Here is a 16,354-nt window from a genome sequence, read left to right as displayed (position 1 = left end):
CTAACCAATCACCACTTTCTAGACTATCTAGGGTTTCTTTAAAGGTTATAGGCTCACTAGCTTCTAATTGATCAACAACACTTAAGGCAAAAGAAACTAAGTCCAAACCAGAAGCCACACTTTCACTCACATTAGCAAACCTATAAGGCTTTTCTAATATCTCTTCTAGCCCTATCGCCAAGAAATAATTATCTAGGGGGTTTTCTTCACCAACCTCCTGTTTAACATCTGAAGAACCACTAAGTGACTCCAAATCAGCCTCCAAATCAATCGGATTAGGGGTATCAAGCTCAACAATAGGCTTACCCTCAAACTCCACCTCAATAAGATTACCATCATGGTATTAGGCTCTCTACTAAAGGACCTAGGCTTAACAAACTGTAGTTCATTAAACCTAACATCTCCACTCACAGTCACTTTCTTATCTTCAAGACACCATATTCTATAACTTTTAACACCTAGTGGATACCCTAAGAATAAACACTTTCTACCCCTAGGCTCCAAGTTTCCCTTACTTTGGTGGCCATGAGCAACACATCCAAAATGTTTTAAAACACTACAATCACAATCAACCTTAGACCACCTACTTTTGGTAGTTTCACAGCCTATAGAGGAACTAGAAGACCTATTAATTACATATTAATAACATAACAAACTGTACTAGCAGCCTCAACCCAAATTTGTTACCTAAGTTAGGCTCAATGAGCATGCACTTAACCCTATCCATGATAGTTCTATTCATTCTTTCAACTATTCCATTTTGTTTGGGGGGGGGGGGGGAGTATAGGTGTATGCTTAGCAATGCCATATTCCTTACAGAAGTCAAGAAATTTATCATTACAAAACTCAAGTTCATTATCAGTTCTAAGTTTTTTTTTTTTTTTTTTTTCTTTCTTCTTTTTTTCAGTTTGATTTTCAATCATCACTTTCCATTCAAAAAATTATCAATGCAACAGAGTTATCTCTAAGAAAATATAACCAAACTTTCCTAGAATAATCATCAATAATAGACAAGAAGTATTGTGCACCTGAGAGGGATGCGGGAACATTGGGAGAACCCCACAAATCATAATATATATATACTCAAGCACATAAGAGGTCTTATAAGTAGAATGTGAAAAGTTAGTTTTATGGAGTTTATCCATGACACATATGTCACAAAAATTTAAAGTTTCAGATTTATTCAGTTTCAAGTGACCATTTCTACACAAACAACATAGGCCTTTGATACTTATATGACCTACTCTTTTATTCCGAACTCCACCTCACTTAGCTCTTCACTAACAACAGAGGCAGCACCAAGAATCACATTCCCATTGAAAAAATAAAGCTCCTTTCTCAACTTAGTTGTCAAGAGCACATCATTTCCCCTCACAACCCTAAGGCAACCATCTTTAGAACAATAATGAAACCCCTATGAATCAAATTGACTCAAAGACAACAAATTTCTTCTTAAACCAGAGACATGTCTTACTTGTTCTAAATCCCTCACTTTTCCATCATCCAACCTAAGTCTAATAAAACCAATACCCTCAACTTCAGAAGCTTGGTCATTTCTCATAAGAAACTTTCCACCCTTAATAGGCTTAAAGATCACAAATCACTCTCTTCTTGGAGTCATATGGAAAATACACTCCAAGTCAATGATCAAATTCTCTAGGTCAGTCATAGGGGAAACTACTAGTGCATCACTAGTAACATCAGCCACATTAGTGACTTCACTTCTCTCACTACCATTTTCCTTTTGTTTTCTTAATCTTCCCAATAGTTCTTCCTAATATGTTCATCCTTACAATAATAATATACTTTACCCTTAGCTTTATTGTTGTTATTATTATTAATATTCTGATTATCGTGATTAAATTGATTATTATTGTTACTATTCTTCCCCAAACTTCTTCTTTTTCTTATTTATGAACTTCTTCTCATTCTTCATGTTATTCTTATTTTCAGAATTTCCATAAAGCCCCTTACCAACAACCTTATTTTTCTTTTCAAAATTTACTTCTATATCACGAATCTTAAGAGCTTCCATCACATCATCAAGAATCACAGATTTTCTACCATATTTAATAGCATTCTTTATACTAGCATGCATTTCAGGCAAATAATTCAATAAGAGGACAACAAAAATGTTATTAGTAAGCTCTTCATTAAGATTAGCTAAATCAAATGATAATTTAAAAAAATCTTCTACATTATTAGATAAAGATTTAGAAGCATCAATTTGAAAATTAAACAATTGTTCTTTCAACAAGGTAATGCTAGGTAGGAATGGGGTCTTATACAACTCTTCAAGTTTAGTCCAAACCTTGTCAGTTTCAGTACAATCTCTTACTCTTCTCATAACATCATTTTCTAATGTAAAATCAGAGTACTATAGCACAAGTCCATCATATCAGCCTTTTATGTTTTTCCAAATTGCAAAGTCACATTTGCCTTCAAATTTCTCGAGCTCATATTGGGTAGGAGCCATGGCAAAGAAATATAGTAAATAAGGAAATGAAAATACAATTACAGAGAATAATTGAGCAAGAATAATGGATTCTAAAGTACTGAAACAATTCAAGAATAACAGTCTAGATGTTATATTAACATACGGTACAATTTCAAATAATAACAAACAAATATAACATCATAATCAAATAAAAACAAGCTTTAACACATGAATTTATAAATAAAATTAGGTAAGAACAAAAGCCCCAAAAATTCAGGCAAAGAAATATAGTAAATAAGGAAATGATAATACAATTAAAGAGAATAATTGAACAAGAATAATGGATTCTAAAGTACTAAAACAATTTAAGAATACCAGTCCAAAAGTTATATTAACATAAGGTACAATTTCAAATAATAACAAATAAATGCAATATCATAATCAAATAAAAGCAATCTTTAAACACTTGAATTTATAAATAAAATCAAGTAAGAACACAAGCCCCAAAAATTCAGATAGTTCCAAGTAACCGTATAATAGAGACCTTAAGAATAGACAGGTTTGATCAAATTCAAACCAAGAGAAGTGAAATTGATGTAATAAACAAATAATAAGAGTTTTATCACCAAGGTTTTACCATCAAAACCTAAATCACAACATCAATTTAACAAATCCTAACCGAATAGGGTAACCAAGAATTAGGGGTTGTGAGAAAACATAAATTAAATAAGAAATATAGGGAGCATAATAGAGACATAATATCAAGAATTTAAAAGAGAAAGAATCGTATGAGAGAACCAAATGCATATACCTAACAAACAATCAACAATCGTGACTAACAACTGCAACTCTAATGCCAAAATGTTAGGAATAAACCCTCATATGTGCAGCGGATCAAGCATAAATCAGAGACAAGCGGCAACGATTTACTTGGTTCGGTTAAATGACCTACATCTAAGGATGAGTCCAGAGGATTCAAGATAATATGCACAACTAAATCAATGTAAAGTTGGGTACAAAGGAACTCTCAAATAACAAACAAATAACAATTACAACATCTCAAAGATAGAAATCTCTCAAGAGATCAACTAAGAACTCATGGCATCACCACACCGAACACCATAGAACGATCTCATATAGAAACGCACAACAACAATGCATCCATGAACAACACACGCTCAACCGAAAGATGAAACGCCTTCAAATCATAGAAGGAATCAACCATTAAGCCTCAAGCCAGAGAGAGAGAGAGAGAACCCAACGCATATTACAAAACGTAGACAGAAATGCCCTTCTAAAGACAACAAACTGCTAGAATTGAAAATGACAAATATGCCCCCTGTTAACGGAGATATTCCAACAGTTACCTTCTCTTTAACTTCAATGTCAGTTCAAAACTTCAAACCAGAAAATAACCGGTTACTTGAATTGTGCATGTCCATGGAAGATTTCAAGCCAATCAACGTTGACATCCTTTGTTCCGGCCAGAGAAGGCAATCTTGTTCTATTATTTGATGAGATCACAATCACAAGGGTTTGAACCCAATAAGTTCACCTTCATTTTTGCCCTTACAACATGTTAGAGATACTCCAGCTGTCTCTTGTAATAGTATAGAAGTACTTTAGGTGTAGTATATTGTATAAACCTATACCTATTCTAGATAAAATCTATCTGAATTAGACATTCTACATGGTATCGAGCTCTATTTAGGGCAAATGCATTTTCTCATTTCTTGTTTTTGGGTTAATGGTGTTTCTGCCTAAGCTTTCTCAACCGGCAAATATGGCTTCTATCGGTGCTGATCAAGCCTTCGGCATTCGTCTGCTAGCGGATTTATTTTCTTTTGATGATCTTTCGGGTCATCTCATCACTCAAGAGCTTCATATGCAATAGTCTTTGTCTGCTTCTGTTGATCCTATTATCATGGTCAATCTTGCAACTCAGTCTTCTCAGGTTGGTACTTGGTATCGCAACAATTCTCAGAATAGTGGTAATATGAGGTTTCATCAAACAAATGTTTCAAATGGCAGAGGTGGTAACTACTGAAGAGGCTAGAATCGGAGAGGTGGTAGATCTCAATATGGTTCTTGGAATAATTGGTCTAGGAACTTTTTTTATCGTAATAGTGACTCTGTTTCTATTGAGTCTCGATCCACTGAGGCTTCTCCCTCTTTCTTGCATGATTCTAGAGTTGTTGGTCAACTATGTGATATGCCAGGGCATAAATGCAAGAATTGTCCATAGAGATTCAATCATGCCTTCGTTGGTAAGATCTTTTGTTCTTCTGCAGTTTCTTATTCTCAGAGGATTTTTGATAATTCTATATGGGTTCTAGATTCAGGATCTAATAGTCATCTGACTGCAGATTTGGCAAAATTTGAGTGCCTTTTTTAGGTACTGATAGGGTGTTTGTTGGCAATGGTAATTCTCTTTTCATCTCTCATATTGGCACTATTTCTGCTGCTAGTTCTGAGTAGAGTTTTGTTCTTACTGGTGTGTTGTGTGTGCCTGATGTCAAGTGTAATTTGCTGTCAATCTCTCAGTTTGCAAAGGATAATTGTGCTTTTTTGAATTTTTTTTCTCATTACTTTCATGTTAAGGATCTGCAGACTCACAGAGTATTGTTGAAGGGGATGTTTACTAATGGGCTCTACACTGTCTCATTTTCTGTTGCTTCAGTTTCTTCACAGCAAAGTGATGTAAATTCGGTAATTTGTAATCATACTAGTGTGATGCCTAATAGGAATTTAGTTGATTGTAATTCCTTTGTTGCACTAGTTACATCAACATTTGATTGGCATAGACGTCTTGGGCCTCTAGCTCCACAGTGAACTAAGTTTGTCCTTCAACAGATTGGAGTTACTTCTTCCTCACTGCCAACTTGTAAAGCTTGCAAATGCTCACACAGTCATCGGCTTCCCTTTTCTTTTTCTGTATCTTCAAGTACAACACCCTTAGGTATCATACATAGTGATCTTTGGGGTCCTGCACCTATTCAATCTTATGATGGTTACAGATATTATGATGTTTTTGTTGATCAATTTTCCAAGTTTACTTGGTTGTATCCAATGAAGAATAAGTTTGATATTTCAGTTGTGTTTTCAACTCATATTTGTTCTCTTCAAACTGATGGTGGTACTGAATATCAACATCTGATTAAGCTTCTTGCTGAAAGTGGAATAACTGCTATTGTCATGTCCATACACTCCTTCTCAGAATGGTACAACAGAAAGGAAGCATTGTCATGTACTTGAATTTGGTTTGGCACTGTTATTTCAAGCTGGAATGCCTCAAATCTTTTGGTCTGCTGTAGTCCGTACTTCTGTTTATCTTTTAAATTGGATTCCAATAGCTGCTTTGAAATTTAAATCTCCTCTTGAGGGTTTGTTTGGTACTCCACCTAATTATACAAGTCTTAGAGTGTTTGGATGTCTTTGCTTTCCATGGCTCAGACCTTATGTAGCTTCAAAATTACTTCCTAGATCCAAGGCTTGTGTTTTTCTAAGATATCCCACTTCTTACAAAGGTTATTGTTGTTTTGATCCAACAATTGACAAGACATTTATCTCTAGACATGTTGAGTTTGATGAGGGCTGCTTTTCTTATGTTGTAGATGGAAATTCATCTTCAGTTTCCTCTGTTTCAGATTGGTTTGATTTGTCTCAGTCATCAATCTTTCTCTTCCTCTGTTGTAAGGATGAGTTCTTCTAATTGTAATTGTATCTCTCATACTAAAACTAATGAAATTGCCCCTCCCCCTCTATTGAGTGGCTCGTGTTTTGAGTCCAGGCCTACAAGGACTAGTTATAGGTCCTCAAGAGTGTTAGATGGTTGTTTTACTTTGCTGCCTCCAAAGTTAGTTGATAATCTCAGCAGGCAAGTGACTCAAGGCCCAATTGTTATATGAGAGGTCCATTAGTTCAAGGCCCACCTAATGACATAAGATGTCAAGTAATTCATAGTCCAACTAATGCCTTAAGAGGCCCAGTACTTCATGGCCCAACTGCTGACTGAAGTGGTCAGGATATTCAAGACTCAATTGTTAACAGAAGAGGTCAAGGTTCTCTTTTACAAAATGCCCCTCTACCGAGGTTACTAGTTGTTCTTTGGATCAATCCACTTCTGGAGTTGATTTCTCTAAAAGTAAGTTTTCTCATCATTCAATGATTACATGGTCCAAATCTGGTATTCACAAACCCCAAATGCGGTTGAATTTATCTAGCACTGTTGATGTTGAGCTACCCTCTTGTTTTTCTAAGGCTGTTTTGGCTCCACATTGGCGAAAAGCAATGCAAGAAAATATAATGCGTTAATAGACAATGGCACTTGGGAATTAGTTCCGACTTCACCAACACAAAATGTGATAGGTTGCAAATGGGTTTTTAGAATTAAGAGAAAGCCCGATGGGAGTAATGATCGTTATAAAGCTTGGCTTGTTGCTAAAGGCTTTCATCAACGGCCGGAGTTTGATTTTGGTGACACATTTAATCCTGTAGTCAAACATACAACAATATGGCTTATTCTCTCTATTGCTATCACCAAAGGTTGGCCTCTTAGACAACTTGATGTCTCAAATGCTTTCTTACATGTGGACTTAGAAGAAAAAGGTTTTATGCATCAACCTTCTGGTTTTGTTGACTTGGTTAAACCAAATTATGTGTGTCATCTACGCAAGTCTTTATATGGACTCAAGCAAATGCCGCGTGCTTGGTATACTAAGTTGACATTTTTTCTTTTCTCTCAAGGATTTGTGGGTTCTAAGATTAATACATCTTAATTCCTGTATCATACCTCAAAGGTTACCATATATGTCTTGGTATATGTTGATGACATATTGGTAACAATAAGTAATTAGGGTGTTATTAGTTCTCTCATCAAAGCCCTCTCCACTGCCTTTGCTATCAAGGATTTGGGTAACTTGAATTACTTCTTGGGAATTAAAGCTACTAGGACTGCTGAAGGGTTGTTTTTATCTCAGCATAAGTATATTATGGACTTACTTTCTCAAGTAAATATGAGTAATGCTAAGCCAGTTTCTACACTTATGGCTTCTCATGTTCATCTTTCTCTACACGATGGAACCTTATTGGCGGATGGAACCGATTTTCGTCGTGTGGCTGGTGCTTTGCAATATTTTTCTAACACTCGTCCTGATATTGGATATGCTATGCATCGAGTTGCCTAATATATGCATAGTCCAACTGATGTCCACTGGAGTGCCGTAAAGCGTATACTTCGTTATTTACGTGGTACCTCCTCCATGGGTCTATTCTTCTCTAGTACATCCTCTTTGTCTCTTGGTGCTTATTCTGATGTTGTTTGGGCAGGTAATACGGATGATCGTCGCTCCACTATTGGTTATTATATTTTTGTTGGGAATCATCTCATTTCTTGGAGTTCTAAAAAGCAGAGTACTGTTGCCCGTTCTTCCACTGAAGCTGAGTATAGCGCTATAGCTTCCACTACTGCTGAACTCATTTGGATTCGCTCTTTACTTGGAGAAGTACATGCTTTTCTACCTAAAGTTTTGGAGATCTGGTGTGACAATATTGGGGCTACATACATGACAGTTAACCCTATATTTCATGCTCGGACTATGCATCTTGAGATAGACTTTCATTTTGTTCCAGAGTTAGTCTCCTCTCGACAGCTGTTTGTTCAATATATCTCTACTTTGGACCAGCTTGCAAATTGTCTTACTAAGAGTCTTCCTCGTGGTCGTTTTTATTTACTACGTGGAAAGCTTACGGTTATGGATCCGCTAAGCTGCAACAGCTGTCACTTGTAATAGTATAGAAGTTTAGGTATAGACGTATAGTATATTGTATAACACCTATACCCATTCTAAATAAAGTCTATCTGAATTAGACATTTTAGACAGCACATTCGTGAATACCCAATGACCAAGAGGCTGGAATCCTTCATGGGAGGCTCTGAAACTTACGGGTTTTACTTTGGTGGATTTATTCTCAACCCATGGATTGTAAGTACTCAAAATGTGGAGACATCATGGATGCACGTCGTGTGATCGACGAAACTCCTAGTGACGATATAGTTATTTGGCATGTTGGCAATTGATGATGTTGAGAGTGTACAGAAGTTGTTCGATGAAATGCCTGATAGAGTTGTTGCCTTATGTAATGCTGTCATCTTTGGGTATTCTAAATGTGGTTAACTACATTGGTGCTGCTAGATCATTATTTGATGTTATGCCTGACAAAGAATTAGTTTCATGGAGTGTGATGATCTAATGCTATGACCATAGGACCAGAGCAGAAGGGCTCCTGAGGCCTTATATCTCTTCTAGCGCATGCAGCATTCTGGGATTCAGGCTATTAATGCTAAGTGTTCACTCAACTTGTGCTCAAGTTGGGGCACTAGACATGGGTAAATGGGTTTATGTCTATGTGGGCAAGAACAAACCAAGGCATGATATTTTCTTCGGCACTTCACTTGTAGACATGTATGCCAAGTGTGTAGGCATTAACGCACCTGGTTAAGTCTTCAAGATCGACAGTATGCCCCAAAGGAATGTGTGTTTGCGGAATTCTAATTTATGTGGCCTTGTCATGCGCGTCATGTAGCTGATACACTAGCACTCTTCAGACAAATGGAATCCTCTCATGTGGCTCCTAATGATGTAAGTTCTTGGACAAGCAGTCCCATGGATGAAGCTACAAGTCTACTCAAGAACATGCTAATGGAGCCCAATGTGGTTGTTTGGTTGACTTTACTAACTGCCTGCAAAATCCACGGGGATAATGATGTTGGTGAGGAGGTGATGAGAGGTCTAAGGAAGATGGGACCACGAGATGGAGGGTTCTACGCGATCTTGCTTCAGTTCAGCAGGTTTTAGAACCATCCGATCGTGCATCTCGAATCTCTAGATCGAAATCTCAACTGAGATATTGATCTTCCCTCCTCGCTGAACAGTTCAGCGCATTTACTGCACTGGACTGAAGCAATTTCCGGGGTTTCTAGGTGCTCCCATCAAACATTATGCAGCTCGTAACCGGTGGGGTAATAGGAGAAGCTATCTGGGTGCAGCTCTATTGAGGTCAGTACTGTTGGTCGTGCTTCTTTGTGAATGAGAAGTCACATCCTCAGTGCAGGGAGATTTATTAGTTTACAAGTAAGATAAGCAAGCACCTAGGAATCAAAGGACATGAAAAACCAGTCCCTCTTTGAACATTAATTTGTAATACATGTATTTTGGATTCAAAATCTGAAAGTATCAATGTGACAATAATGTTTGAAGAGAACATCCAATTTTAGGCTTTAACACATGATTCTGTCCTTCTAGTGAACACTTTAATACACGATTTTAGGCTTTTGTGTTGTTGTTGTTGTGGTTAACATCCAATTCTGTCCTTCTAGTGAACACTTTAACACACGATTTTAGGCTTTTTTGTTGTTGTTGTTGTGGTTAAAATCATACAATTTTAGGTTGATGGATGCATAAATGTGGTGTCTACAGTATCCAACAATTACAACAGTATCCTTTCAGTGGAGATAAAACATATACAAAGACGAAAGACATGCATTCATATGGCTTCATATCAACTAATAAGTTTAATCTTGAGCAGATAACAGGTTAGATTTGTAGAAGAACAATAAAATACAATTATGCATGCTGGGTTCCCTGACTTAATTGCCTGGTGTCTGCCTTAATCACCCAAAGGCTGAAAAGGACATCCACTCATAATATGTGCATAACGTAAAACTTGAAGAAATTAATGGGAAGGTACAAGTTCAATGAAGGGTTGTACTCATTCGGTGCGTCACTGGGGTCGTCTCTCTCTCTCCTCATACAGCACTTCCTTCTCTCCTTCCCACTTCCCTCTAAAAGAAAAGCAAGCCCTAAAGCAAAATGAAGTATAGCTAGGCTAATTGAAGAACAACACAGAATAGTTTTGTAGAAGAAGATTATGATATTAGTACCGAAAAAACCCCATTCAAGAACAATCATGCATGCTGTGTTGCCTGACTTGGCTGGCATCTGACTTAATTTGTCATCAGAATAAGGCTGAAAAGAATGAGTCTGGTTCACACACAAAGTAAAACTTGAAGAAATGAATGGCAAGGTACAAGTTCGATCAGTAAAGGGTTGCACTCATTCAATGCATCACTGGTCTCTCTCACACATGGTGTATTGGCGCGCATAATGTAAACATGAAGAAATGAATTACAAGGTACAACTGTACAAGTTCAGTAAAGGGTTGCACTCATTCAATGCATCACTGGTCTCTCTCTCTCTCTCTCTCCGTACAAAACCTCTTTCCCTTTCCTTCCCACTTACCTCTAAAAGAAGAGCAAGCTCTTTAGCAAAATGAAGTGTGGCCATGGCAAATGAACAGCACAGGCCCTCTCACCTACTCTCTTGAAAGTAGAAAGGAAGATACAAAAGAAAAAGGCAATGAAAGAAATTAACAAAAGGGTTTCTCTTTTCTAACTTTGTGTCATATTATGCCCATCTCTATTCTTGTCATCCCATCCACTTCTTTGTGTCCAAAATGCTGTCTCCATTATGCTCCGTGCAGAAAACGTACACACAGCTCTCCCCTTTCTCCCCTTTATTCAAAATGTTATCTTTCTGTGTTGCCTTTCTTGTCTACTTTGTCCTTAACTGCACATGCTATATGGTGGATTCATATATATAAATCGGAAGCTAGCTCAGTTCACAGGGCACAATGAGAGGTTGGTGACAGTAAATGGTAAATGGTTGGCTCAAAAATCCTGACAGTAGTGTTTGAAATTTGGATAAGAAATTCAAGTTATGTTCTTAGGATGCTTGAAGCCCATCCACACAGGATTCATGAATAGTGGCTGACCTGATTGTATCTATCACAATTATATTGATCTATGCTAGCTGGCTATAACTTCAGATGGCTTTTGCACCTTCAATCTCAAGTGGGTATCGAGAGCATCATAATTGTGGTTAGGGAATCAAAGGTGCTAGAGAAGGAAAGAAAACAAGAACCTGTAGATGTGTCCTTCTCATGCATCACTGCAAATCTTCTGTAAAAAGGAATAAAAATGGAGTCTTTTACTCTTAAGCCACAATTGCACTCTCCCCTTTGCTTTGAATCATTGAAATGGTGATACATATATCTGTATACATGTACAGTAAGTATTTTTTTTGTTAGCTTTACCAACAGCAGGTTGTTGGGAGCATTAGGTGGGACCAATGTCTAACCCTTTTATTGATGAAATGACCAGAACACCCCTCCTTTGTACCTCTTTTTGCTAATGGCCTAGGGTTTACTAGTGAAACAAATAAAAAATATTCTACTATAAGAGAATAAAAGACTACTACTAGGGTTTACTTGTTAATTTCAGGGTGTCAACTTTTACACCGAACTCTTTAAGATCAAATTGAACCAGACTTTATGGCCCGAACCAAACTAGATTGAAGCTTATTGGTTGGGTACGAGTTGAGGGGTTAAAAATCAAACTGTTTTGGGCTGGTTTGGTCTAGCCAGTTAGTGGCATGTTAGACCGAACCAAATGTTCCAAACCACTAGCCGGACCAAGCTGTTATAACCCATTGTACTTACACTGACTTATTAAGTGCTAAAATGATAATTCTTTTATGTATTTGCATTGATATCCGATGAGTTCCTTTTTTTTAATAAGATCTTGAGTTTATTTTACTCTTTAATGAAGCTAAAAAGATTGGTCTGTTTAGACCTTAAGTGCAAGAGGCAAGATCCAATACACATAGTTTTTAATTTGAAATGGACTATGGTGGTTTGATAACAAACTAGTAATGGTATCAAAACCAATCCAACCTAAATCTAAACTGTTAGTTAATCTGAACCCAAACACTAAACCACTATTTTGTAAATGATTTGTGTCAGAGATTGATAAATTCAACCCAAAACCGTTAAGCCTAAATCAGAACCACCTGAAACGAACCATTGACATCCCCTAGTCACATTTTGTAAGTATACTCTCTCCTCTTTCTTGTAATGCTCTTTAAAACAATCAAGGGAAAATTGAAATTGCCTGGTACGTAATGTATTCTTATTAGGTTGAAATTAAGAAAAAGAAGGAATATATGCCCTAAAAAGTGATCTCATTTTCTCTCGATAATTACCCACTACAAACAAGTGGTTTGAAGAGATAGTGAAAAGACATACGGAGGCACAACATGTAGATAACCTGACATTGAGGTATGGAAAAATCGCGTCCTTGATGTGTATGAATATTTGTCTATAGCGTAAGTGTAAGGAAATTGAGTCACATTTTCTTCTTGAAAAGAAGGTTCTTGAAGTTCCGGAGTAGTGTACCTCGATTTTTTTTTCATTCTCACTACCCTTTGAAAAATAGGACTTCTGCTGCTTTCCTTTGGCACTTGAACCTTTTCTTTTCCCACAAACCATGATAATCCTTATAAACAGTATTTTGTTTTCCTTGTTTCTTAGGTGGAAAAGAGCTTAGTTCAATCCTATCCTAGATGATCAAGGCACCCTACATGTGTAGGGTTCATCGGCCCTAATTTGTTTAATTCTTTTCCGATTAACTTTGTCGTATGTGTTAGAAAAATGATACACATGAGAATCCAAGAAGTGATTTAGTTGATAGGATGAACACCTCATTAGTAAGAAGTCAAAAGTTAAAATCTTCTTTGGACCATGTATAAGCTAATCTTTAGATTCTCAACTTTACTAGAAATCGAACCCAAAATCTACGTGACTAATGCTTACACCCCTAGTAGAACACTAGAGCCGGTCAAAAACCCACGATGAGACCCCCATGACTCATGGGCATCGAATGTGATTTATCATCTTACATCTTAGACACATTTCACAAATTTATGGTATGTATATAACATTGGTGGAGTCTACACAAAAAACCTTACCAAAATAAGGAGTCAAAAAAAAAAAAAAAAAAAAAACCGTGGTGGAGGATGATGACTTGGATGATTTGAAACCAATTAGAAGTTGCCAAGTGGCAAATATTTGAATCATCCAAGAAATTATGCAGGACTACATAGGTTTGTGAGAGAGGTACGTACGGTAAGGTAAGGTGCAAGGTACGTGTATAGTAATTAGTAGGAGACCTAACATCCATCATCCACCTTTAAGAAGGGTTTCCATGGGCTACAGTAACTGAGTAAGGAATCCTGAGGGAATCAAGCTTGGAAAGAAAGAAAGAGAGATGGACGTACGGATAGGGTAGAGAAGGCTGGCTCCATCTATATATACTATATCTTCGCACACCGTTTGTCCTTGTGGGTTAGCACTTGATATGACTTCCTTAAGATAGAAGATAGAAGATAAAAGAAGGTTCTTCTTGTCTTAGTTGTTGTTGTTGCAGAGAAGCTAAGTAATAGCCATGGATGGGAAGAGGCTGGAATATAAAGGAGAGGAAGCACTAAAAGAGCTCGAGAAATCAACCCTGAAGGTAGATGAACTGCAGGAAAGCATCTTAAAGGATATCTTGAAACGAAACGCAGAAACAGAATACTTAAACCAGTTCATGAAGGGATCCACTGATATCTCCACCTTTAAGCTTCTTGTTCCTGTCATCTCTTACTCCTCCATCCGTCCTTATATCCAGAGAATCGCCAACGGCGAGGATTCTTCCCTTTTGTCTTCATATCCTATCACTGAAATGTTATCTAGGTTTCTCTCTCTCTCTCTCTTTCTTTTCTTGTTCTTCCTTTGTCGTTAACGAGTGTTCTTATCTTACGTTAATGGGGTTCTGTTTTTGCAGTTCAGGGACTTCTGCCGGAGAGCCTAAGCTGACACCGTCGATCGCAGAGGATCTGGACCGTCGAACCTTCCTTTACAACCTCATCATGCCCATCATGAACCAGTAAGACTACCAGGCTAACTATGATTGAAAATTAGAAATTTGGTCGAGGGTATTTCTGTTACTTCACGTCGCTATCGTTTGACATCTTCGTACACAAATACGGTTACGATTCATCGCGTCATCTTATCCGATAGAGTAAAAAAGTCTCATAAATTATTATACATAATGCGAGTTGGCGTGTGCCACTCTCGCTTGTCTCCCGGTCTGACCATGGATGGTCTGGTTTTCCTCAACCGAAGGAACCATTTTTAAGGGCTAATTCTTTTGTTCCTTTTCCAGGTATGTCCCAGGATTGGACAAGGGAAAAGCCATGTACCTCTATTTTACCAAGCCAGAACGGTCGACTCCCTGTGGACTACCGGTTCGACCGGTTCTCACCAGTTTCTACAAGAGCAAGCACTTTAAGTGCCGGTCGCGCGATCCATTTAACAACTTCACCAGCCCGGACCAAACCATCCTTGCTTTAGATAGTCGCCAAAGCATGTACTGCCAGCTTCTTGCCGGTTTACTCCATCGACATCATGTCCTTCGGCTTGGTGCAGTCTTCGCCTCTGCCTTTCTCCGGGCAATCAAATTCCTCGAACAAAATTGGATTAACTTTTGTGATGACATCCGGTCAGGCCATTTGAACCAGTCTATCACAGACCCGGGTTGCCGGTCGGCCATGTTGGATTTGCTAAAAAACCCAAACCCGGCTCTGGCAGATGAAATCGAAGCCATCTGTAGTACAAAGTGTTGGAAGGGGATACTGGTTCAGTTGTGGCCCAAGGCCAAGTACATCGAAGCCGTGGTCACTGGATCCATGGCCCAATACATCCCAACCCTTGAATTCTACAGTGCAGGTAAGTTACCTATGGTGTGCACCATGTACGCATCTTCGGAGTGCTACTTTGGAGTCAACTTGAAACCCTTGTGTGACCCTGCTGACGTAGCCTACACCATCTTGCCCAACATGGGCTATTTCGAATATATACCTCTTGGCAACAACGGCTCTTTTCTTGCAGACGACGAAAACACCGACGTGGCCACCGGTCAACTTGTCAACCTGGCGCAGGTTAGACTTGGCTTCTATTATGAGATCGTCGTTACTACTTATGCTGGTAAGTATTCTTTCTTTCTAACCCTAATTTCAAAGTTCACGCTTTGCATGAGAGATTGATAATTTTTACTTCCCTGGTAATGATAATTAGGGTTATATCGGTATCGTATCGGAGATGTGCTTCAGGTGACTGGATTCTACAACAAAGCACCACAGTTCCGGTTCGTTTGCCGGAGAAACGTGGTTCTAAGTGTCGACACAGATAAAACAAGTGAAGAAGATCTGCACAAGAGTGTAACAATGGCGAAGAAGCTCTTAGAACCATACGAAGCTTTGCTGGTGGAGTATACAAGCTGTACCGATACATCAACGATACCGGGTCACTATGTATTATTCTGGGAGATTGTAATTCAGATGTCATCAACCTCAGCCATGAACGATTTGACGACTCAGCTTGAAACCCACGTACTTGAAGATTGTTGCATGGCCGTAGAGGAATCTCTGGATTACGTTTACAGGAGATGTCGTACGCTGGATAAATCAGTTGGTCCCTTGGAGATAAGAATGGTTGAACCAGGAACGTTTGAGTCATTGATGGATTTGTGTATTAGCCAGGGAGGTTCCATTAACCAATATAAGACACCAAGGTGCATCAAGTCTAGTTCTGCACTTGACCTTCTCAACTCTAGGGTTTCTGGTTCTTTCTTTAGCCCTAGGGATCCTACATGGACTCCTTAATTAATGGAGGAAGTTAAGGGTTTTGATTGATCTTTAGTTTTAATCATCATCAAACCAAACAGGAGTAACGAGCAGACATTACGAATCTTGTTATTAATATATTTTCCTCCCCTAATTAGTGTTACATATATCATCTCTTAAACAAGTTTCTCTAATTCTTTTTGATGAAAATGAACCAAATGAAACTTAGAAAAAAAACCCAATAAATAGTGCTTTGCTAGTTAGCAATCAATCTCCAGGTAGGGGGATTCTTGAGTTCTATCCCTTCTTCTGGCTAGGGAACCCGTCTATTTTCAGGAAGAAGCTTTGGCTCTTG

At 38.1% G+C, this 16,354-nt stretch overlaps 2 protein-coding genes across 2 annotated transcripts; both read left to right on the top strand.

Moving 5' to 3' along the window:
* Positions 1 to 8,502: 8,502 nt before the first annotated feature.
* On the top strand, positions 8,503 to 9,294 carry LOC149019734 (pentatricopeptide repeat-containing protein At2g22410, mitochondrial-like). The gene is made up of 3 exons (XM_089154124.1): positions 8,503 to 8,594; positions 8,704 to 8,933; positions 9,023 to 9,294. The coding sequence occupies exons 1-3, from the start codon at positions 8,503 to 8,505 to the stop codon at positions 9,292 to 9,294; spliced, it is 594 nt and encodes a 197-aa protein (XP_089010250.1).
* A 4,397-nt stretch (positions 9,295 to 13,691) lies between these two features.
* Positions 13,692 to 16,138, top strand: GH3.9 (putative indole-3-acetic acid-amido synthetase GH3.9). The gene is made up of 4 exons (XM_089151091.1): positions 13,692 to 14,068; positions 14,160 to 14,261; positions 14,541 to 15,361; positions 15,452 to 16,138. Exons 1-4 carry the CDS (start codon positions 13,779 to 13,781, stop codon positions 16,036 to 16,038), a joined length of 1,800 nt encoding a protein of 599 aa, XP_089007217.1. The 5' UTR covers positions 13,692 to 13,778; the 3' UTR covers positions 16,039 to 16,138.
* Positions 16,139 to 16,354: the final 216 nt, after the last annotated feature.

The sequence above is a fragment of the Hakea prostrata genome, chromosome 4 (genome assembly GCF_041222555.1).
Source record: "Hakea prostrata isolate BN-2017 chromosome 4, UWA_Hpros_2, whole genome shotgun sequence".
Taxonomy (NCBI): domain Eukaryota; kingdom Viridiplantae; phylum Streptophyta; class Magnoliopsida; order Proteales; family Proteaceae; genus Hakea; species Hakea prostrata.
This window is presented reverse-complemented; position numbering and strand designations above follow the sequence as displayed.

What these genes read in the sequence shown, in the direction of transcription:
- LOC149019734 (XM_089154124.1), top strand. Translation starts at nt 8,503, where the DNA reads ATGTTGGCAATTGATGATGTTGAGAGTGTACAGAAGTTGTTCGATGAA. An exon ending in TGTAATGCTGTCATCTTTGG is followed by an intron (nt 8,595 to 8,703) that starts GTATTCTAAATG and finishes CTATGACCATAG; the next exon opens with GACCAGAGCAGAAGGGCTCC. An exon ending in TGTAGGCATTAACGCACCTG is followed by an intron (nt 8,934 to 9,022) that starts GTTAAGTCTTCA and finishes CGCGTCATGTAG; the next exon opens with CTGATACACTAGCACTCTTC.
- GH3.9 (XM_089151091.1), top strand. Translation starts at nt 13,779, where the DNA reads ATGGATGGGAAGAGGCTGGAATATAAAGGAGAGGAAGCACTAAAAGAG. An exon ending in ATCATGCCCATCATGAACCA is followed by an intron (nt 14,262 to 14,540) that starts GTAAGACTACCA and finishes TTCCTTTTCCAG; the next exon opens with GTATGTCCCAGGATTGGACA. An exon ending in CGTCGTTACTACTTATGCTG is followed by an intron (nt 15,362 to 15,451) that starts GTAAGTATTCTT and finishes AATGATAATTAG; the next exon opens with GGTTATATCGGTATCGTATC.